General features: G+C 38.8%; 1 protein-coding gene across 7 annotated transcripts in view; it reads left to right on the top strand.

Annotated features, from left to right (window-relative positions):
* TMEM245 (transmembrane protein 245) overlaps window positions 1-23,162 on the top strand; it is a 104,677-nt gene that overhangs the window by 12,794 nt on the left and 68,721 nt on the right. Inside the window, exons 3-7 of one of the 7 annotated variants that reach the window (XM_055351782.2) lie at window positions 568-669; window positions 13,591-13,707; window positions 16,026-16,256; window positions 19,857-20,026; window positions 21,179-21,202. In XM_055351782.2, the coding sequence (XP_055207757.2) occupies window positions 568-669; window positions 13,591-13,707; window positions 16,026-16,256; window positions 19,857-20,026; window positions 21,179-21,202 (644 nt within the window). Of the gene's footprint in view, window positions 1-567; window positions 670-13,590; window positions 13,708-16,022; window positions 16,257-19,856; window positions 20,027-21,178; window positions 21,203-23,162 lie in introns of all 7 variants that reach the window. The other 6 variants (XM_019033784.4, XM_019033785.4, XM_055351784.2 and 3 more) reach the window with 6 other exon arrangements.

Raw genomic sequence — 23,162 nt, 5'->3', positions numbered from 1 at the left:
GACCTCAAATTAGCCACCTGCCTCAGCCCCCCAAAGTGCTGGGATTACAGGTGTGAGCCACTGCACCCAGCCAACTTGTAAACATTTTTGCATTGTACACTGAGGAGGAGACATTGATGGTTTTGCTGTGCTCTTTTGGGCCATTCTCTTTCTTGGGAGAGAAAGTTCACGCCCAGTGGTATTTTCAAGAAACCAAGTCAGACTTTATGACTTTGAGATCTATGCCTAATTCTGGTCATTCTGGGGTGAAGTAGATGGTTTGAGTTCGGGATGGTTTTAGACCTTTGATATACGTTACAATAGACTCTCTTTAATAAAACCCCATTAAAGGTAGGCAGGCATGTACCCTATCCATTTGACCAGGGGCCTCTGAGAGCAGGGATGAACTTAATTTTGAGAAATCTTGAAGTTTATCTAATGGACTTAAATTTTTTTTTTTTGCCTGATAAGTAATTCTGTAACTAATATATATACCAGATTGTTCTGTCAAACTACAAAACTGAGTTTTGTAAAAACAAGTGCTAGGTTTTTATTTCACTAAAAATGTTAATTCTTAATAATTTGCAGCATCCCTGGCTGGCTCATGGAGAATTCCAGTATTCCTGGTTATTGTTTTCCTGATGTCTGTGGGTACCCTCTATGAAAAACAGAATGGAAAAGAGTCTTCTGGTAAGAAATAGGGCATTCTATTAATACTACTCTTTGAAGTATTTTGGAGAGTAGCTTTTTAAAAAATGCTATGATGAAACAGCTTTGAATCTATTTAAAAACCTATGGTGGTTTCTGAGTGGAAAATAAATTGTTTAAAATATTTTAGGTTGTTAGACCATGATTTGTTTTGGTATTATTTTATTGAGGCATGTATAACTTAAAGTTAACCATAAACCATTGTATTTTAATTTTATTAAAATATTTTATTTTTATAAAATAAAATATTTTTATTTTATTTTTTAGTGACAAGGTCTTGCTCTTTTGCCCAGGCTGGAGTGCAGTGGCACAATCATAGCTCACTGTAACCTTGAACTCCTGGGCTCAGGGGTTTTCCAACCTTATCCTCCCGAGTAGTGAGGGCTACAGGCGCAGTAATCACGTAAAAATGGCCTACAGGCCGTGCGCAGTGGCTCACGTCTGTAATCCCAGCACTTTGGGAGGCCGAGGCAAGCGGATCACGAGGTCAGGAGTTCGAGATCAGCCTGGCCAATATGGTGAAACCCCGTCTCTACTAAAAATACAAAAATTAGCCGGGCATGGTTGGCGTGTGCCTGTAGTCCCAGCTACTTGGGAGTCTGAGGCAGAAGAATTGCTTGAACCCAGGAGGTGGAGGTTGCAGTGAGAGCCGAGATCGCACCACTGCACTCCAGCCTGGCAACAGAGCAAGACTCCGTCTCAAAAAAAAAAAAAAAACAGGCATACAATATATCACAATGTTGTGCAACCATGACCTGTATCTAGTTCCAAGACATTTTCATTACCTCAGAAAGAAACCCTGTACATATATCAGTACTTCATTCCTTTTTATGGCTGAATAATATTCCATGGTAAGAGCACACCACATTTTGTTTATTTACTCATCAGTTGATGGATATTTGGGTTATTTCTACCATTTGTCTATTGTGAATAGTGCTGCTATGAACTTGTGTGCAAGTATTTATTTGAATACACGTTTTCAGTTCTTTATTTACCTATGAGTAGAATTACTGGGTCGTATGGTAATTCTGTGTTTAATTTTTTAAGGAACTGCCAAACTGTTTTCCACAGCAGATGTACCATTCAGATTTCTACCAGCAGTGTATGAGGATTCTAATTTCTTTGCATCCTTGCCAACACCTATTATTTTCCACTTTTTGATAATGGCCAGTCCAGTGGGTGTGAAGTGGTATCTCATTATGGTTTTCATTTGCATTTCCGTAATGACTAATGATGTTGAGCATCTTTTCATTTGCTTTTTGGCCATTTGTTTCTCTCCTTTGGAGAAATGTCTATTCAAATTCTTTCCCCTTTAAAAAAAATTAAATTGTTTGCCTTTTTGTTGTTGCGTTTTAGGAATTCTTTACATATTCTAGATACTAGACCCTTATCAAATATATGATTTTTAAATATTCCATTGGTGGGTTGTATTTTTACTCTCTTGATAGTCTCTTTTGATGCAAAGAATTTTTTTTGATGAAGTCCAGTTTATCTACTTTTTCTTTTATTGCTTGTGTTTTTGATGTCATCTGACAAACAATTGCCAAATCCAAGGTCATAAATACTTACCCTTAAGTTTGATTTTAAGAATTTTATATTTTTATCTCTTATATTTAGGTCATTGATCTGTTTTGAAATAATTTTTGTACATGATGTGAGGTAAGGGTCCAACCTCATTCTTTTGCCTGTGTATATTCAGTTCTCCCAGCACTGTTGAAGATGGCCTTGGCACCCTTGTCAGAAATCAGTTGACCATATATATATGGGTTTATTTCTGACCTTTCTGTTGTGTTTCACTGATCTATATGTCTCTCCTTATGTCAGTTAACACATTCTTTTGATTACTGTAGTTTTGAAATTGAGAAGTGTGAGTTCTCCAACTTTGTTCTTCCTTTTCAAAATTGTTTTGACTATTTTGGGGTCCCTTGCATTTCCATATTTATGATCAGCTTTCCTGTTTTTACAAAAAAGCCTTTTGGGATTTTGATAGGGATTGCATTCAATCTAGAGATCACTTGTGGGCGGGGGGGAGCATTGCCATCTTTACAATATAAAAAGACAAAACCACAAAAACCTTACAATTTATGAGTGTGGGATGCATTTCCATTTATTTCGTTACTCTTTAATTTTTTAGTGTTTTTTTTTTATTTTAAATTTTAATTTTTGTAGCTACATAGTAGGTGTATATATTTATGGGGTACATGGAATGTTTTGACACAGGCATGTAATGTGTAATAATCACATCAAGTAAAATGGGGTATCCATCCCCCTCAAGTATTTATCCTTTGTTATAAACAATCCAATTATACTCTTAGTTATTTTAAAATATACAGTTAAATTATTGACTATAGTCACCCTGTTATGCTATCAAATACTAGGTCTTACTCTTTTTAATTTTTTTTTTCTTTTTTTGAGATGGAGTCTCGTTCTGTTGGCCGGGCTGGAGTGCAGTGGCATGATCTCAGCTCACCACAGCCTCCACCTCCTGGGTTCAAGTGATTCTTCTGCCCCAGCCTCCCGAGTAGCTGGGATTACAGGCACCCGCCATCATGCCTGGCTAATATTTGTATTGTTGTAGAGATGGGGTTTCATCATGTTGGCCAGGCTGGTCTTGAACTCCTGATCTCTGGTGGTCTGCCTGCCTTGGCCTCCCAAAGTGCTGGGATTACAGGCATGAGCCACCACGCCCTGTCCATTTTTTAAAACTTTTTGGTACCTATTAACCACTTCCAGCTTCCCCGTACCCTCTCACTATCCTTCCCAGCCTCTGGTAACCATCCTTCTGCTCTCTATCTCTGAGTTCAATTGTTTTGATTTTTAGATCCCACAAATAAGTGAGAACATGAGGTATTTGTCTTTCTGTGCCTAGTTTATCTCACTTAGCTTATATGGCCTGCAGTTCCATCCATGTTATTGCAAATGACAGGATCTCATTCTTTTTTTTTGGCGGAATAGTACTCCATTGTGTGTAAGTACCACATGTTCTTTATCCATTTATCTGTTGATGGACACTTAGGTTTCTTCCAAATTTTGGCTATTGTGAACAGTGCTGCAACAAACATGGGAGTCAGCAGTGTTTTGTAGTTTTCTTTGTATATGTCTTAGACCTTTAATTTATTCCTTATTCTTTTTGATACTATCATGTGGAATTGTTTTCTTAATTTTCCTTTTGGATGGTTTATTGCTGCTGGGTAGAAATACAACAGATTTTTTGCTTGTTGATTTTGTGTCCTGCAGCTTTGCTGAATTTATTAGCTTCAGTAGTTTCTTTGGTATATTCTTTAGGATTTTGCATATGTAAGTTCAGTCATCTGCAATAGGGATAGTTTGACTTCTTCCTTTCTAATTTGCATGCCTGTAATTTATTTTTCTTGCCTGATTGCTCTGGTTGGAATTTCTAGTACAAAGTTGAATAGACCATGTGCTTTTAAAGATTATTTTGAGGTACCCTGGCTGTGAGTGACCTATATCTGCAAATAGTTTGTTAAAGGTAGAGGTCTCTAATGAGTTGTAAGTGGGGAGGTTGTCAGGATATAGTAGTGGTCCTCAAATCATCAGACCAGACTTCTGGTTACCCAGCCATGTGGAAGCAGCTGTGACTGGAGAGGTAAATCTGAACACAAAACTTCTACAGTTGACCAATACCTTGCTCCTTGCTTCTTTCTGATGGCGATAATAAACTCCAAGAGCAGGTTACTAGCTGCAGTATGTTTTAAAAAGAATTAATTTCTCAGATAATATGTGTGTTGCAGTAAAGTTAGGAAATACAGAGAAACAAAAGGAAGAAACTAAAAATCACTCAAAATCTCACTGTCTACAGATTATACCAAAATGTTAACTAATAGTTGTTTTGCCTTTAGGCTTTTAAAAACACAAAAAAACTAGATCACAGTGAACATTCTCTTTTGTAACCCACATTTTAAACTTAATTATGTCATGAGTAACTTTCTGTGTCAATGAATACACTTATACAGCATTATTTTTAACATCTTCATTTTATTCTAATCATGAGGCTGTTTGTGGTACTCTGGTGTATTTGTACAGGTACCTTGTAAAAGTTTTTAAAAATTAATTTGCTTTTTATTATTTTATTTGATAAATGAGTACTATCTAACAATTGTAAGCCATATTTTTATTTGTAAATATATATTTAGAATTTTAAAATTCCTGAAACAAAGTAACCATAACTATATATCTCTCTGACAGTGGAAAATAGGGAAGATTTTATTTTATTTTATTTTATATTTTAGTGTCTAAGTTTTCTTTGTTCAGCCTATCTTCCTGGTTATAATCTGTTAGACTCTGTGGTTATATATCTGACTAGTGGAAGTAAATTTCCTGTTTTGGCAACTGCTGTAGAAAGCTTGGCAGTTTCGACTTGTTTCTCTGGTTAGTTTTATCTCCTTTGTTTTCGTTCACCTAATGGCAAGTGACTCAGACAGCTCTGCTTACCCTTTACCTCGTATGCCAGAATGGTTTCCCCTTTTGACTGCTTTTGTCCAGGGCCAAGTAAGTAATTGTTATAAGAATATAAGTAATGCAAGTCTAAACCAAAGGTTGTGGTTGGGTTTTCTCTACGGTGTAAATTCTAGTCATCTCATGACAGCAGCCTAGAAAACTGTAAGGGTAAGACTTCTAAGACCAGTTTTTGAGCAAGGGGAAAAAGAAGACCATGGTCGATTATGAATACTAGCCATAAACTTAGAATAGTGATGTGCTGATATGCAAGCCAGATTGCTGTTATTTGTATTACAGGCTATGACAAGGAAGGAAATCACAGACACACAGAATAAATGTTGAGTACAGATTTGGAAATCTTGGTTTTATTTATTTTGTTTAACTTTCATTTCAACCTGTGTCAAGATAGGTGATTATTGATCTAGAATCCCTTTCTGGACTTCTAGTCTAAATAATCCTCATCATAAAATAAATCTTTTAAGTGTTTCTTTTTCCTAAATTTCTGAGTATTTTTTTCTTCTTGCCCCTAAGAACATCGTTTCTTTTTAAGAATCAGAACTCAAACCATCTGGTGTGTAATGGGACAGCCCTTCTCTTGTACTTACAGTCAGTTTCCTGCTGTAGATGTCACTGTAATATAGGTAGGTACAGGAATGCTTTAGTATACTGCCACAACAGTGTGTGCATTGGCTCTTTCCTTGTCATTTCCAGTGTCCCGTTGTATCACTTGCTCTTGTTTTCCAGTCACTTGTGTGGGTATCTTTCTCTATGTCTTCTGAGCTTTGAAGGTTTTGTGCTGTGGTTCACTAGACTCACAGAATTAGTCCTGGATTTCATCAGAATTCAAAGCCTGAGTTTGGTTCCTAGACCCAGAGTACTCTTCTATTTATTTATTATTCTTATTTTATTTTGTTTTTAGAGACTAAGACTCGCTCTGTTGCCCAGGCTGGAGTGCAGTGGTGGTGTGACCATAGCTCACTGCAGCTTAACTCCTGGGCTCAAGCAGTGCTCCCACCTCCGCCTCAGAAAACTCTTCTTGTGGATCATTGCTGAGTTAGTTTCAGTGGTTGCTTCTGAACCCAAGGGTCTTACTCAGTGGTTTTCTCTTAGACCTGAGAAGTTCTAACATAGTATTTCCCAAAAGCTTAAGATAATAAGGGAAAAACATTTAAGTGCCTGTCATGAGCCAAGAACTTTCAAGAGCTTTTAAATGTGCTATCTTTTTAAATCCACAAGCAAACAAAACAGAACTCAAACAAATAAATCTTTGTAAGATAGATGGTATCTTCATTTACAGATGAAGATACTTCTAGAGATTAACTGACTAGCCTGCAGTCACACAGGTGACTAGTGGAGCTAAGATTTAAGCTTAGGTCCTTGGCCAGGCATAATGGCTCATGCTATAATTCCAGCATTTTATGAGGCCAAGGCGGGAGGATTGCTTGAGCCCAGGAGTTCAAGACTAACCTTGCCTGGTCAAGATAGTGAGACCCTGTCTCTACAGAAAATAAATAAATACATAAAAATAAAATAAAATAAAAATTAGCTGGGTGTGGTAGTGTGCATCTATAGTCCCAGCTACTGGGAGGGTTGAAGATGGAGGATTGTTTGAGCCCAGGAGGTCAAGGCTGCAGTGAGTAGTAATCATGCCACTGTACTCCAGCCTGGGCTACAGAGGTGAGACCCTATCTTAAAAGTAATAATAATGATAATAAATAAATAAACATAGGTTCTTGACCCTAAGCCCAGTGTTCTTTCCCCTCCCCAGGCTCTTTGAGTAAGTGTCAGTCATCCTGAAAAAGTATTGAGTACTCATCCTTCTTGCGTCAGTTGTAGTTGTCAGCTCCTTCAGTTTTCCATATTGGTCCTGTTGACTTAACACAACTACATGACCTAGCTTCCTTGCCTCCTAGATCCCAGAAACCTTACTTAGTAGAAACCTTATGGCTTATCTGTTTTGTCCTGCTGTCACAGACTTGGAAACTTACAATGAACAGAAATTTATTGGCTCACAGTTCTGGAGGCTGAGAAGGCCAATGTCAAGGTGCTGGCATCTGGTGAGGATCTTCTTGCTGTATCATCACGTGGTACAAGGGCGAGCAAGAGAGGGCTGGGGCTGAACTCACCCTTTTATAATGACATTAATCCTACCCATGAGGGCTGAGCTCTGATGGCCTAATCACCTCTTAAAAAAGGTCCAACCTGTTAATACTGTGGTAATGGCAATTAAATTTAACATAAGTTTTGGAGCACAAACACTCAAACCATAGCACCTGGAATCCACGTTCAGTATGTTCCCTTGGAGTCTGAGGAAAGAGGGACACTAGCATTGTTATCTCCTATAAGTAAGGCTGTGTTAGACTCTTTAAAAATACTCTTAGTTTTTTTTAAGCAGTCTAGTGAGATTGGTGTTATGCTTATTTTACAAATGAAGAAACTTAGGCTCAGAGAGCCATTTTCTCTGAGTATAAGAAATTTCTTCAAAAGTTAGTGAAACAGTCATCAGATATATATATATAATAGCCTGGATACCCAGCCTGAGAAGTACCAGCAAGTACAGCTGAGTGCTGTTCCTCCTGGCATTGGTAATTGTTTGTAAATGACTAGAAATGTCTTTGCAGAGATGAATCCTGATAGTTGCCTTACTTGTTTTGGGATAGCATGAGATATGAATGAACAAGTTTGGTTCATCAAGCCCAAATTGGAAAAAGGGAGCAAACCAAATGTTTTACTGCTCCCCTCCCAGTCCCCAGTTCTGATACTGCAAGTTAAACAGGCCTAGAGAAAAGTCTACTGGTCCATCTCCAGGCCCTTGTGACGTGATACTAGAAGCCATTGAGAGGGAGTTGTATTTTCCACATTAGTAATGGAAACAGAAGCCTTCTTCAAAGGGAACTTTGCAGGCTGGGGAGGTGTTATTTGGTATGCAGTGTCTGCTTCCAGTAAGCATGTTTGGATGTATTTCTGGTAACTGCTGCTATCCCTGTGAAAAAGAATGGAGTGGATCAAGAAGTATCGCCTTATTTAGACTGGATTTAAAGTATATTTACCCATGCTTATTAAAAAAGTTAGTCTGCTCATCGTTGAGTTGTTGTATTAACAGACATTATCTGACCTGTGGTCTCTTTCTTGTGTGCCGGACTCTGAGTTTCTGCCCCCTGGTGCTAGGCTGCTAATGTCAGTAGCATGCTTGTTTGGATTTGTGTAGATCCGTGTTATTTGGCTTCTGCTTAATGCTGGCCCCGTCTCTGGGTAGATTGATACCTGAAACCTTGGATGTTCTTTCCTTTTTTTTCTTTAGTCCTTGAGTCCCAAGATTATGTTCCCTTGTTTATGTGCCTATTTTTAGCTGTGGCTTTTAAATACAATACCATTCTAATACCACAACTTGGCCAAGATTCTCAGTCCTGGCATTGTTCTGTTCAGTTTATCATCTCCCTGCCTGGACTGTTGTTTTTTGTTTTTTTTTTTTGGACTCTGATTCCAGGCCAATTCTTTGTGGTTTTTGAAGTGCTGAAGGGTATCACTGAGACAGAAGTCATTAAAATACAGATCTGTTGGATAAAAGCAGTTTGCCAAATCTTATATTCATAATTTTCAAATACTTTGTTTATTTTCTCTGTGTGCTACTCCTTTCATGCTTTTGTGAAGTTTGAGGTGCTCGAAAAATGTGCTGAGTCATTTGTGTATTAACTAGAAAAATAGTGCAGTTTCCATTGATGTAGCTAAGCTTTACTGCATATTTACTGCATATTTTAGTGCCATTAGCAAGTTGGAGAGTTATTCCTTAAGCCACAGTTTTGAAGATTTAATTGATTGGGTTTAGCTTTTTCTCGAATCTTTCAGTGCCTACTCTACAGATACAAGATATTTTGCTTAGCTCTGTGGGGAAATCTAAAAATGTCTACTAAGGGAAGATAGATGGCTATACTATAAAGCAGAAAGGGGAGGAGAGGTACAAAGAAATACTACAGAAGGGTTAGTGGCTTCTGCTTCTAGTTTATACTGTCAAAGCCAATAGATTGATATTGATGATGATGATAGCTAACATTTATTGAGTACTTCCTACATAACCCAGCATTGTTCTAAACTTTATTTATTTATTTATTTTTCAAGACGGAGTCTCGCTTTGTCACCCAGGCTAGTGCAGTGGTGCCATCTTGGCTCACTGAAGCCTCTGCCTCCCAGGTTCAAGTGATTCTTCTGCCTCAGCCTCCCAAGTAGCTGGGATTACAGGCATGCACCACCATACCTGGCTAATTTTTTTGTATTTTTAATAGAGACGGGGTTTCACCATGTTGGCCAGGCAGGTCTGGAACTCCTGGCCTCAGGTGGTCTACCTGCCTTAGCTTCCCAAAGTGCTGGGATTACAGGTGTGAGCCACTGTGCCCAGCCAGCATTTTATATGTATTATTTCACTTCATTCTCACATGAGATACGAATTTATGTAAGCCTCATTTTTACACATGAGGAGACTGGGACATCTCGACGTTAACTAACTTGCCTATAGCCATCTAAGTAGTAAGAATAGACCTGGGATTTGAACCTGGGGAGTCTTCTTTCCTCACCTGTGCTTCCAGCCACTGAATTGTGCTGCTTCCTCATAGCAAATGTGAGACCTTCTATGCCCTGGTCCCAACCTACCTCTGCATTCTTATGCCACTCTGCTCTTCTCATTCACACTATCTTCCGGTCTTATTGAACTTCCTAGAGTTCTTTGAAGAGGACACCTCTGCTTTTTCTTGCCTTTGTGTCTTCATATTTGCTTTTTTGTCTTCCTGAAACACTTTTCTACCCCTGCCCTCTAAGACACCAGTCTCTCAGGAGCTTCCTCTCCAAGATAGAACTGTTCTGTCTTCTTTATCTAGCTCACTTTTGTTAAAATGGATTTAAAGGATGGCATCTTTCAATATTCTTGTCAGACAGCTCCTTTGGAAACCCTTCCCAGACCTCCCTGCATGGATTTGATTTCCACGCTGCTCCCTAACAGTTTACACTTACTTTACATTAGCTCTTAAGTATCAGACTGAATTTGAGACCACGAGCTTAGTCTCTTATATCAGCATATAGCCTAGTCGCCTATTTGGTGAATGAATGCTTAGTAGGCATTTAGAAATGTAAGATAAAATGCAGCCGAACTGAAAGTCCATTATTTGAAGAGCTATCCAATGATCTTGTTATTTTGCAAAAAACCATCAAGGGACTTACTTTTCTTACAGTGTCTCAAGATGAGTAACCACTTAATTAAATTACTTTTGAAGAGGCCAGTTCAGTAATTCAAGACCCTTGACTAGTCTGTAATCTTATGTAAGAGAGAATTCTTAATTTTTAAAATTTTTGACCTGAAGGTCTTTGTTTTTCCTTTTTCTGCTGTACTGTCCCAGGCCATTAGGTGTTCCCAAACTTTGCTCTTGAGTGGGGCCTAAGAGATCCCTCCTGGGTGTACTGCTGCAAAGCTGAGTCTTGCCCCATCTCTGGTGTAGGTCAGTTTGTTTGTGGAACTTTTTTTTTTTTGAGACAAAGTCTCACTCTGTCACCCAGGCAGAGTGCAGTGGTGTGATCTTGGCTTATTGGCATGATCTCAGCTCAATAATATGATCTCGGCTCACTGCAACCTCTGCCTCCTGGGTTCAAGTGATTCTCCTGCCTCAGCCTCTTGAGTAGCTGGGATTACAGGTGTGTGCCACCATGCCCAGCTAATTTTTGTGTTTTTAGTAGAGACAGGGTGTTGGCATGTTGGCCATGCTGGTCTCGAACTCCTGACCTCAGGTACTCTGTCTGCCTTGGCCTCCCAGAGTGCTGGGATTACAGGCATGAGCCACTGCACCCAGCCTGTTTGTGGAACTTCTATCTGAAAGTCTAAAAATAACTCTAATATGCCAAGAATCTTCATCCAGCTCTGCTACATTTTCTCTACCTAACCATAGTCTGGAAACCGGGATACCTTCGTCTCTTTGATTCCCTTCATTGCTTCCTCATCAAGTGTGGTCCGCTTTGACTCTTCTACGTCTCCTTAACACAGCCGCTTTTCCCTGTTTCCCCTGTTGTGGCTGTAGACCAAACTGGCATCATGTCTTGCCTATAGTACTGCAACAACTTATCTCCCTGTACCCATTACCATTATAGGTCCCCTCTAGTCTCTTTTTCTCCAGACAAGCAAGAATGGTCTTATATCTCAAATGGATTGTTTATTTACAGGGTGGTGAGAGGGGTGAGAGGCAGTTGAGTGTGGTTATAAAAGGTCAACACGAGAGATCCTTATAGTGATGATGCTGTTCTGTATCTTGTGTCAGGGGAAACTGGACAAATTGTGGTACACTGGGATTATTTCTTGCAACTGCATATGAGTATACTTTTATCTCAATAAAATTTCAGTGAGAAGAAGACTACTATCCTGTTTGAAACTCTTCAGTGCGTTCTTCTTCCTCTTAGAATAAACACTAAAGTCCTTCATGTGGTGTTCTGTGATCTGCATCATCTGGCTTACCTCTCCAGCCTTGTTTATTTGATACCAGTTTCTTACTAGCTGTCTGTGTTCCAGACACACTGACCTTCTTTCACTGTCTTTAATACGCCGGGTTCTTCTCACAGCTTTGTTTCTGCCCAAGGTGTTGTTAGGATGTCACAAGATACCCAGCATTTTTTTTACAGCAGCCATAATTTCTATACACACGTTTATTTGTGTGGTTATTTAATTCATACCTTTACTATACTCCCTGGGGGCAGGGTCTGTGTCTTTATCCCCAGCACACAGTACATGTAAGAAATGAAAGACACTGTTTTTCTCTGTTAGCCCTTGCTGTCTTATTGGCATTTCAGGAGGACCTTGGATACACAGGCCAGGAGAGTAAGGTCCTAATCCAGAAATCTAACTTATGCTTTCCTCTCAGACCATGAGTTTGAATTTCTCTCATATTGAGAGATATGATACCCTATCTAAAAATGAACTCTTTCAGGTCACAGGGGCATTTATTAGAGGAGGGACAGGGTATGACTGAGCAAGGTGAGTACTCTTATCCTGATGTCTGAATCTACCAAAGATCCACCTCAGGCTCTGGCTTGCTGCTTTCTGGGAGAGGGCTAGCTTTGGATATTTGGGTATGTGGAGTTAATTAACTTGGAGCTGAAATTCATCGGCTTTCTGAAGGATCATGGCTCTTTTCATTGGGGTGACAGAATCCTATGTTGCCATACCGAGTCTTGGCCTACCAAAAGTAATGTCTCAGTTGTATGAGTGTGGGTGTGTGATTTGGTGACTAGGAATTGCTGGTGTTCTTAGTTGTGAACAATAGAATCTACCCCAGGTAGTTTAAATAAATAGTAGGAGGTATTGGTTAGCATTTACAATTTTTTCACATGGAATTTCTGGAAAGACCAGACAATTAATCTTGGAATCTGACACAGGTGGAAGCAGTGCGATCAGGAGAAATGCTCAGTGACACTGAAGGACTGTTTGGGCAGAGGGCCACGGCTGCTGCTGCTCGCCGTGAAGTTAGAGATCAGACATCAGAACTTCTGCTAAGTTGCTGCGGAAAAACCATATGCCTTCCTGACTGACTGTGTTTGATACAAGAGCTCTGGCTTCCAAATTACAGTGTGCCGCTTCAGGCTCTGAAGTCCTGCACAGGTGTACCTGCTTGGTAGAAACTGTGTCACGTGTGAGACCTCGGCTGCAGGGGAATCCAAGAGATACAATTTTTTTAGCTCTCCAGTCTAGTGTGCAAGAAAGTGTGCTAGAACCTGATGCTATGTGAGCTATTCTTCCTTGTCTGCTATAGAAGGTTAAAGGTTGACAGACCTCCTTTGCCAGTGAATGTTTTACTTGAATTTAGTGCAAATGATTGAGCTTGGTACTACCTATTAGGAATTTAACATGGAAATATATAATGTGAAACAACGTCATGATGTTCCTTTAGATTTTCAAGTGGTGGATTTTGCCTGTACTGAGTTATGTAATTTATAAATCTATATGGTTTTGCATAATAGCCATATATTCGCATACTCATTTGTGGAATGTTGTTATGACCACCAATTGTGGATTATCTCGTACTAACATGAGACCTAGTCATACAACATAGCCTAAGACAGTCAGATCAGGGAGCTCACAGACTTGATGTGGTAGTGTTTTGCAATAGAAGTATGCATTAAAATCAACTTGTTAACAAATGTAAGTGTGGGACTCCAAGTTTACATGTGTAGTGTCTGCCACATCCACCAGCATTAAGTTCCCAAAGGAGGAAGGTATACAGAGAGTCAAGGGATTTGCTTTTTTAGCACACTTTCATGTCAATTCTTAATGGTTCTTCCTTGGTGAAGAACCACTTATTCAGCGGGTCAGTAGTAACCATTTTATTTTGTTGTTGTTGAAAATGTTGGACCGTGTTTAAATTTGCAGCCATTATTTCCTACTTTAAAGAGTTTTGAAAATGGATGCTTCTTTTACAGGGGCAGAGTTACCAGGGCAGGTTATCTCCATGGCAGCTTCTACTCTGGCAAACTTGGCCATCTCTATCACAGGGTATGAATCAAGCAGTGAAGACCAGCCCTCCACTCAGCCTGCAGGTGACTGATGTTCTGGTGACATTCAAGGTTATTCTGGAAAATGAAATGTACATAGAAAGTAAAAGTCAGGACACCAGCATCACAAAATGCTACTTACTCCTGCTGATCCTTCATTTATTCTCTTTGGTTCCTATTTTTATGCCCTTTTCCCTCTCATCTTTGTTCTCATATATCACTTTTTAAATACATTTAATTATGTAACTTCTTGAGTTTCTTACCTTGGTTCTTTGTTCTTTCCTTTTTAAAAAAGGCTTTTCTTATTTTTCTTCTGTTATTCATTGCTTTTGTTTTTCTTATTTTCCTTTTCTCTGTCTCCATTTACCTTTCCCACACCCTCCACTTTACGCATATCTTATCTTGATTTCTTATTTTCCATTTCTTTCTTCTACAACTGTCAGTTCTCCTCCATGATTTTATTTTGCCCTGTCTCTTCCTGTTGTTTTTTCTTTCTTTTGTTCCCTTTTCCCAAGTCTTTTTTTGGGGAAGATTTTATTTTCCATCTTGCAGTCATCCATTTCTCTGTCATTCTTTCTCTGAAAGTTTGCATGCTTCATGTGTTAATATATTGACCCCTCAAACAGACCCCTCTGGTTGTTTTGGACTCATTGTCCTGTGTGGCCTGGCTTTGGGAATTGCAGGCTCCTGAGGAATCCAGCTGGTAGATATACCAGCTGTAGAGTCATGCTGTACTCTTGCAGAGTTCCAGAATGTAAAAGGCCACCTTAGTCTGTGCTGAGAGATCCATTAGTGCCAGAGGTATTTGGAGTTAGGGAATATTTAGAGTGAATTCTCCTTGAAGAACTGACTTTAGAAATGTCAGCTAAGATAAAGGAATTTGGTGTAGTAGGAACACTTATTTTTCTTGCACATGGAATTATGTTTCCAAAGTGGAGAGGAAATGATGTTTTGGTTTTGGACTCATTCTTCCAAATATCTGTCACACCCACCATCATGAAGTTTCCAAGTTAGAAAGATAACTCAGAGCAAAGTCAAACAAAAGCATCTGTTAACTAGCTTGGGCTTTAGCCCTGCACTTTTAAGGGTAGAATGTTGGTCCTAGTGAGGTGAGCTGACTTATCAGGGTGCAAGTGATCTCAGTAGTAAAAATTGACTCATAGCTGAACTTCTAACATTAAAAACACTAAGGAAATTATGATACAGCACTTGGTAGGCTACTGTGTGGTTGCTTATGAAAATTATGAAACAACAGGGAAGTCATTCATTCACTTATTTAGTGAGCACCTCCTATATATGAGATACTATTGTATGTGCCAGGAATTCAGTGGAGGGAGAACAAAACAGACAAGGTCTTAGCTCTGGTGGAGCTGACTTTCAACTGAAGAGAAAGAATGAGAAAGCATAAGTAGAACATGTTACAACTATGTAAAAGACCAGGGGGAAAATGTGAGGTTGGGATTATGGGAGTTCTTATTTCTTTTCTCTTTTTTCTAGACTTTTTTTCTGACGTATGATACTTTTGTAATTAACAATCCACACATTCAACATGACATACTTTTGTAATTAACATTTTTTTCTAATGGAAGGCAAAATGCAAGTTTTAGGATCTTAATAATTTTCATTATTATAGTATATATAGAGTAATACTACTTTAAGAGTTTTATAATTTCTGATGTGTATGGTATATCTTATTAAAACTAGGAAATAGAAATAGTAGCACCCTATAGTAAAATGTAACATGGTGGTTGCATTGTTAGAAAACAGTGTCTTATGTGAAATAATCCAGTATGGTTTCCTTTATTTGAAAATCCTCACCCGAGAAATCTGTCATTGTTTTTGTATCTCATTCATGTTTTATATCTTCTGTTTGAAAGCCCTGGGTTCTTGTAAAATTGGTTGGTTCTATTTTAGGTGAAATAACACTGAAAAGTCTTCTTGTGTCAGAAATGTATATAAATACACCTAATCTAAAGTTCTATTGAAAGAAAAGGGATTTTTAAATATAGAAATTCTAGTATATGTTAGCATTTGTTTCTTTAAATAGTTTGAATAAGTTTTATGGGATAATTATAATTCTCAGCTACTTTGTCATGTATTTTGTTTTAACGACTCCCAATTCTATCACCAACTAACTTACTCTTCCTAAATTCAAGCTCTGTTGGCATTGTAATTCTCCATGTTTTTCAGTGCATATGCAAACATAGGTCCAAATATTTTTGTCTTTTTTAACCCGATGTAATCATACCATATCAGCACATTTTGAAGGCCTGAAACAGGCTAGCCTAATGAGTGGCTCTGTATTCCCGTTTCCTCATGTGGACTAATTCGGTGTGTGGTGTTTTTCTTTCCCTTTTCAGAAGCAGTGGACAGGGGAGAATCTGCTCCAACGTTGTCCACCTCCCCTTCACCCACCTCCCCTTCACCCACTTCCCCTTCACCTACTCTGGGCAGACGAAGGCCTGAAATAGGAACGTTTCTTAGAAAGAAGAAAACTAGTGACATCTACTTTGTGTCTCTGGTTTGGGCCATTGTCGTCGTGCAGATCTGGTTGAACCTGTGGATTGTGCAGTTGCTGCCAGTGCCGATTGCAGGTCGTTATCTGGTTAAGTACGATCTCGTCTTGTCTTTGAAGATTTTTTTCTTCTTTTTTTACTTTTGGATTTTAATATTTGAGATACATTTACCGTCTTGCAAAGTAGAACAATCTTATGTTTGCATTTAAATAGTAAACAAACACCATTTGGTTAATTTATTACTTTGATACATCTTTAATATTTCACTTTTTTTTTTTTTTTTTTTGAGACGGAGTCTTGCCCAGGCTGGAAGTGCAGTGGCACCATCTCAGCTCACTGGAAGCTCCACCTCCCAGGTTCATGCCATTCTCCTGCCTCAGCTTCCCGAGTAGCTGGGACTATAGGTGCCCACCACCACACCCGGCTAATTTTTTTTTTATTTTTAGTAGAGACAGGGTTTCACCATGTTAGCCAGGATAGTCTCGATCTCCTGACCTCGTGATCTGCCCATCTCGGCCTCCCAAAGTGCTGGGATTATAGGTGTGAGCCACCGCGCCCTGCCAGTATTTCACTTTTAAGCTCAAAAAATGTGTTTAGCTTCTTACAATTTCATGTAGTATTTGAGATTAATAGCTCCATAGAGAGATTTGATTGTTTAGCCATCCATGATTCTGTGAAGGAGAATGTTAACAATATCTGTGTTTTGGAATTTGAAGATTGAATGATTTTTTGTTGTTTTTTTTTTTTTGAGACGGAGTCTCACTTTGTCACCCAGGCTGGATTGCAGTGGCGCGATCTCAGCTCACTGCAGCCTTTGCCCCCTGGGTTCAAGCAATTCTCCCACCTCAGCCTCCTGAGTTGCTGGGACTACAGGCATGCGCCACCACCCCTGGCTAATTTTTTGTATTTTTAGTAGAGACGGAGTTTCACCATGTTGGCCAGGCTGGTCTCGAATCCTTACCTTAAGTCATCCGCTCACCTCCACCTCCCAAAGTGCTGGCATTACAGGAGTGAGCCACCGCGCCTAGCTGAGATTGAATGATTTTTGAGAGCTACTCTTAGGGAAGCACGTTTTACCTTGCCTTTTTAATTCAAAGGAAATGTAGGCTTTGAGAAATATATGTATGCAAAGTCTTGTGATTTGTTTGGCAGAAAAATTAAATTACATGTATATCTATATTATATGTATTACATCAAAATGGAATCATAGTTTTCCATAATCCATTAAATCAGGTCTTTGTGTCTTAATGCTGTGGTAATTTAAGGCCCACCTCTATTGTTTTGATTCTCTCTAAAACTGTCTTTCTTCTAAGACTAGAAAGAGCAAGGAAGAGTTTTCTCTGACAGGTGCATTGTAGAAACATCTTTTACCTAATATTTTCCTGATTATTTGGGCTCTCTTCTTATGGCAGCCATATTTTGTGCCAAATTTATTAAGTCCTTAGTGGCTGCTGTGGATTTTGCCTTCTGAGTACCTTCTATATTTGATTATTCCTCATTTCCTATGTCAAAGTTTTTCACTATTGATTAAAACGTAATCTGATTTTTGGAAGCTGCTCTCCACTGTAGTCTAAAAGTCTAAACTTATTAGTCCATTTACCTTCTAGATCATTAGTTTTCATCACTTATTTTTATTTTTCCTCACTCAATTGGATAGTTAATTAAATAGGCATTATTTTTTAACATTTATTATGACCAGAGCATGGTATAGTAGTGCCTGTCCTCAGGGAGCATGCAATATAAATGGTTGAAGTTTGTATCTGTATTTTTTTTTTTTTTTTTTTTTTTTTTGAGACAGGGTCTCACTTTGTCACCCATTCACCACAGCCTCGATCTCTCAGGCTCAAGTGATCCTCCTGCCTCAGCCCCCCAGATAGCTGAGACTACAGGTGCGTCCACTGGCTATTGTTTTGTATTTTTTGTAGTTTGCCATGTTGCCCAGGCTGGTCTCAAACTCCTGGACTCAAGCAATCCTCACACCTTGGCTTCCCAAAGTGCTGGGACTACAGGTGTGAGTCACCGTGCCCGGCCTATATGTGGTTCTTCTGTCCTCAAACAGAACTTCTGTTAGGCAGTTGGAACAAGATACAGCTTTAATTAAGCAAGTCACAGAGCAGATACCATGGCCATGCTTCCTGTTAAACTGAGTGGAACAGTTTAAATTGCTCTTCTAGATTGTTCCATACTTTTTTTTTTTTTTTGAGATGGAGTCTCGCTCTGTTGCCCAGGCTGGAGTGCAGTGGTGGGATCTCGGCTCATTGCAAGCTTCACCTCCTGGGTTCACACCTTCTCCTGCCTCAGCCTCCTGGGTAGCTGGGACTACAGGTGCCCGCCACAACGCCTGGCTAATTTTTTGTATTTTTAGTAGAGACGGGGTTTCACTGTTAGCCAGGATGGTCTCGATCTCCTGACCTCGTGATCTGCCCGCCTCGGCCTCCCAAAGTGCTGGGATTACAGGCGTTGAGCCACTGTGCCCGGCCCTGTTCCATACTTTTTTTTTTCCAGATGATTTTATTATGCTGGCAAACTGTGTGTCAAATGCTGTTGCAACTCTCTTTTCCTTAAAGTTTGTTAGCAGGAATTTCATTTCTCTTAGTCATAGCTTAACCTTCTAGTCATCATAGGAATTTGACATGATCTTGGGAGAGCAGGCTGTGAATAAGATGGCCCCTAAAAGCTTTTCTACAGCTTGTAATTACCCTGGACTTACTGAAACTATAGGAGTTCTTCTAGGGCTTTTGTAGGGATTTAAAAATGGTAATAAAGGAATTGTTGAACTTGTGTGTAACACTGAGCTCATGGTTCAAAACAGCAAATTGTGAACCTTTAGGTTGCAAGGCCGGAGCTAAGAACACAAATCTCTAGAGTTAGGGAAATTATATACTGATTGAGATACAGCATCCAAACTTGAAGGCAAGCCTCACAGTTGAGTAACACTTCTTTCTGGCCCTACCACCTTCTTAATTGGCTTCTAACAGGAAGCTTAACCTCTGCTTAAAGAGCCACTTCACTGCCCAACTCCAGGAGGAGACAGTGTGGTTTGAGAGTGGTCCCTACTGAAGTTGCCGTGCACAGCCTTGGGCCATTTGTAGCAGCCCTGCTAGTACTCAGCTTGCTTCTCTACTGAACCCTGGCATCTGTTCAGATGTTGAGAGCAGCATCAAATGGGGAAATAGGAACAACATTACTCTGCAGTGGTACAAAATCATGATACGTATGGAATACCTTATACTTTTCTGGTCACTAAATAACGAGCAACTAAGGAAAAGAAGAACATTTGACAAGAACAGCTATAAAAGCCAAGGAGATGAGGAAATGTCAGGGGTTTGTATTATTTACCCAGGAAGGGGGCATATGCAAGGGGCCAGAATTGTAGTTACTGAAATCTTCACGATGAGAGTATCTTTTGTTTATGTGGGCTGTAAAATAATCCCTGACTCTACAAGGATTCACACGAAGAAGATAATATATAGGCAGGTGGGGATGGTTTGAAAAGTTACTTGGTCCAATTCCATCTGTGTGGAGTACTTTGAGTCCCACCCTGCTTTTTAACATTGATCTTCTTTTTAATACTAGCTTTGTTGTTTTAGAAAGATTTTGTGAAATTAAGGTACCTTTTCATGTTACAACTTGTTAATCTATATTTTGTTTATATATGTATTTTTTGTCTTTTTTTAGTCTGGATACTCAAAAAGCTTGTCATTCACTTTGGAGTTGTGGATTTCCTAGAGAAACGCTACCATGTGTGGTGGGGCGTTATAGAAAGCTTCCTGAAGGAGCGGCAGGGAGCTCTCGCGCCTTGGCCCATTGTCGGGCTTGGAAAATTCTTGTTAAAAGTTGATAGCAAGGTATTGTATTTTAAGGACTTGGGCTGTCTTAATGGAGTTAATATATTTCGTGGTTTGAACTTTTCCATTCTATGGTGTTTATATTGTAACTGTTGATAACACATTTAATATCTAATTCTATGATGAAAGTTTAATGTTTAAAATTATGGTTTACACAAAGATAAGATGGGTTTACTTTAAATAAGGCTTGTGTAAGTATTTTTTCGTCATAAAAATGGGAGAAATGGATTTTCTGATTTAATTCCCTCATTATATTAGGACCAAATTGAAATCCAGAGAGGTTAAGCGACTTGCCTAAAATTACGTAGCTAGGTAGTGGCTCAGTTTAGTGAATATTTTTGGAGTAATTACCATATGTCAGATACTGTATTAAGTCCTACGGAAAATCGGATGAATCATGGAAAACCAGATACAGAAGCCTTGTTTATTGGGGAAAGACAGCAGTTGATAAAAATTCAGAGATGGCGGTTAGATTTAGAGCCTTAGTGGTTAAAGAGCATGGACTATGAATCCATGAAGTTTCCTAACTTTTCTGTGCCTTGGTTTCCATACCAGTAAAATAGGTACAATAGCACCTACCTTGTAGAATGGTGGTAAGGGTTAAATGAGGTAATATATGTAAAATCCCTAGATCATTGCCTGGTACACAGTAAGCTCTATGTAAGTATTAGGAATTTGTGTAGGAAAAGTGTGTATGGGATACAGTGGCAGCCCTGAGCAAGAAATGACTCACTGTTCATAGGGTCATGAGAAAGCGAAGGTTAGCAGAGGAAGTGATACTGGAGCAAGTTTTCAAGCACAGGCGGGAGTTTCTTAGGTAGACATGGCCAGAAGGGCAAGCAGATGGAGCAGTGCAAAGGCATGGAGACACTAAGCCTACGAGCATGCAGGTTATTTTATGTATTTTTAATTGTTGGATTCCCAACAAAGATGTGGTTATCATCATTTCAATCATTATATATCTTAAAGGAATACTACATTCTCTTGATTTTAAAACTTTGCTGTGTTACAGTTTTTCCGTCCCTAGTTTTTCCTTTGTCTGGGACGGTTTCCTTCTCATGCTTTCCTTTTCTTTTCATACTATGGTTGCATTCTCTAATGATACTCCACTGTTCTTATCTTCTCTTTCTCACCTTACCCGCTATCCTCAAGCTCTGGCACTGGCTAAATAAGAAGGTAAATGAACACCCAGATGTTGGTTTTTACTATTGAATTCCGTAATGCCCCTGTATCGCCTTTTTCACTCTATGTTTCTGTCCATGTGTCAAACTAAGTTTTTGTTTTCAAAGTTTTAATTATAAGCTATGGAAGGTTGTGAAGCATGAATACTATCACAGTATAATTTGGTAAAAACTCAGCAAAGGCTGTCTAGGATATGGATGGTATCTCCTTGCTCAGGTGTTTGTAAGAAGTTCTGTCTCAGTCGTTTTGTCCCCTGTAAATCCAGTTCTGTAAATGTGGCTCAGCCTGATATTCTAGTCTCCTTTGATGTGTGAAAACACGTTAGGCAGTAGTTATTGTAAGGGCAAGAGAGAACTCTGTGTTTGATACTTTTTCTATAAAAGACACAGGAATTTTTTAAAAAGACAAATCTGTGAAATATTTGTATGGTTTCCTTGGCAGATAATTTTATATATTGTCTTTTTTTAAATAACTAGTATTTCAAAATTTATTTTTAACTTAAGACAGATAGTAGTCATGACCTGTGACATCGAATTTTGTGTTTTCTCCAAGGTATGAGGTTGTGTCTATGGTAAATGCTTCACATGATTGGTATGGCATTATAATAGGCACACTTTTAATAACTTCAATAAAGGCTAATCCAGATACATTAGGAATGTTGTACCTTGACATATAGTCCACATATTGTAATGTTTAAATTAATTTTAATGAATTAAATAGCCAGGCCTTGTGGCACACACTTGTGGTCCTAACTACCCAGGAGGCTGGGGCAGAAGGATTGTTTGAGCCCAGGAATTCAAGGTTGTAGTGAGCAATAATTGCACCATTGCACTCCAGCCTGGGTGACAGCAAGACTCTGTTTCTTAAAAAAATAATAATTTCAATGAATCTCTAGGACAGATAGCAAGAGATGACATCATTTATATATGTTGTGTTTAAACATAATAAAACTATATATATGTCTTTTGTGGAAATATTATATCAGGCCTTAAGAAAGATGTAGTACTTCTTGAAAATAGATCAAAATGAGACTTTTGGATGGGTTAGGATTTCATTTTTTTCTGTTGAAATAGAGGAGAGGGGAGACTTGACAATGCCTAAAGTTTTAAACTTGAGTTGAAAAGAAGCATTGTGTAAAATAAACACTCCCACACTCTCACATGGTTGTATATATCTCCATTCCCTATAAAACTAGTATGGGTAAGTGAGTTCAATCCTTGGCAAATGATGTGCAAATATAAGTCACGTTTTAAAATTTTGACCAAAGAAGGTGGTTTCTAAAAAATTTTTATTTGTTTTAATTGTTTTTTAGAGACAGGGTCTTGCTCCGTTGCTCAGGCTGGAGTGCAGTGGCACAATGAAAGCTCACTGCAACTGTGAACTTGGGCTCAAGCGATGATTTTGTACTTTTCTTCAATTTGTGTTATATTGAAATGAAATTGCCCTCAAGAGATGGGGGAAAGGAGAATTAAATTCATTGGATTAAATTTGATTTAACTTTCAGTGGACTAAATGAGCTAGATTACCTAATTTATGAGCCTACTTCATAACTGAATCATTAAGTTAATTTTAAAAGATCTCTAAGATCAAGTACTTTTTTTCATTCCTTTGATGATTCCATATAACATAGTAAAGCATTGGTGTAAAGATAGAGTAACTGCTTGAGATTTTGAGCGGGTACATTCCAAGAAAGGACATACATAAGTTGAGAACTATTTTATTACATTACATCTCAAAGTCAGAAAATTGCAGCACTGGGTAATGTTGGTATGTAGAAATTTCAAGTGGAGTGAATTAGGAAACCAATTCAAGAGAAGAGAGGGTGAGAGAGCACACATGGGTTAATTGAAATGTAACCCATTTCTCAAGAGTTACTTGTTTTATTTCTTTTCCTTTTTTTTTTTTAAATTTGAGACAGGATCTCGCTCTGTCACCCAGGCTGGAGTGCAGTGAC

Source organism: Gorilla gorilla, chromosome 13 (genome assembly GCF_029281585.2).
Source record: "Gorilla gorilla gorilla isolate KB3781 chromosome 13, NHGRI_mGorGor1-v2.1_pri, whole genome shotgun sequence".
Classification (NCBI taxonomy): domain Eukaryota; kingdom Metazoa; phylum Chordata; class Mammalia; order Primates; family Hominidae; genus Gorilla; species Gorilla gorilla.
Note: the sequence above shows the minus strand (reverse complement) of the source record. Positions and strands in the feature narration are given on the sequence as shown.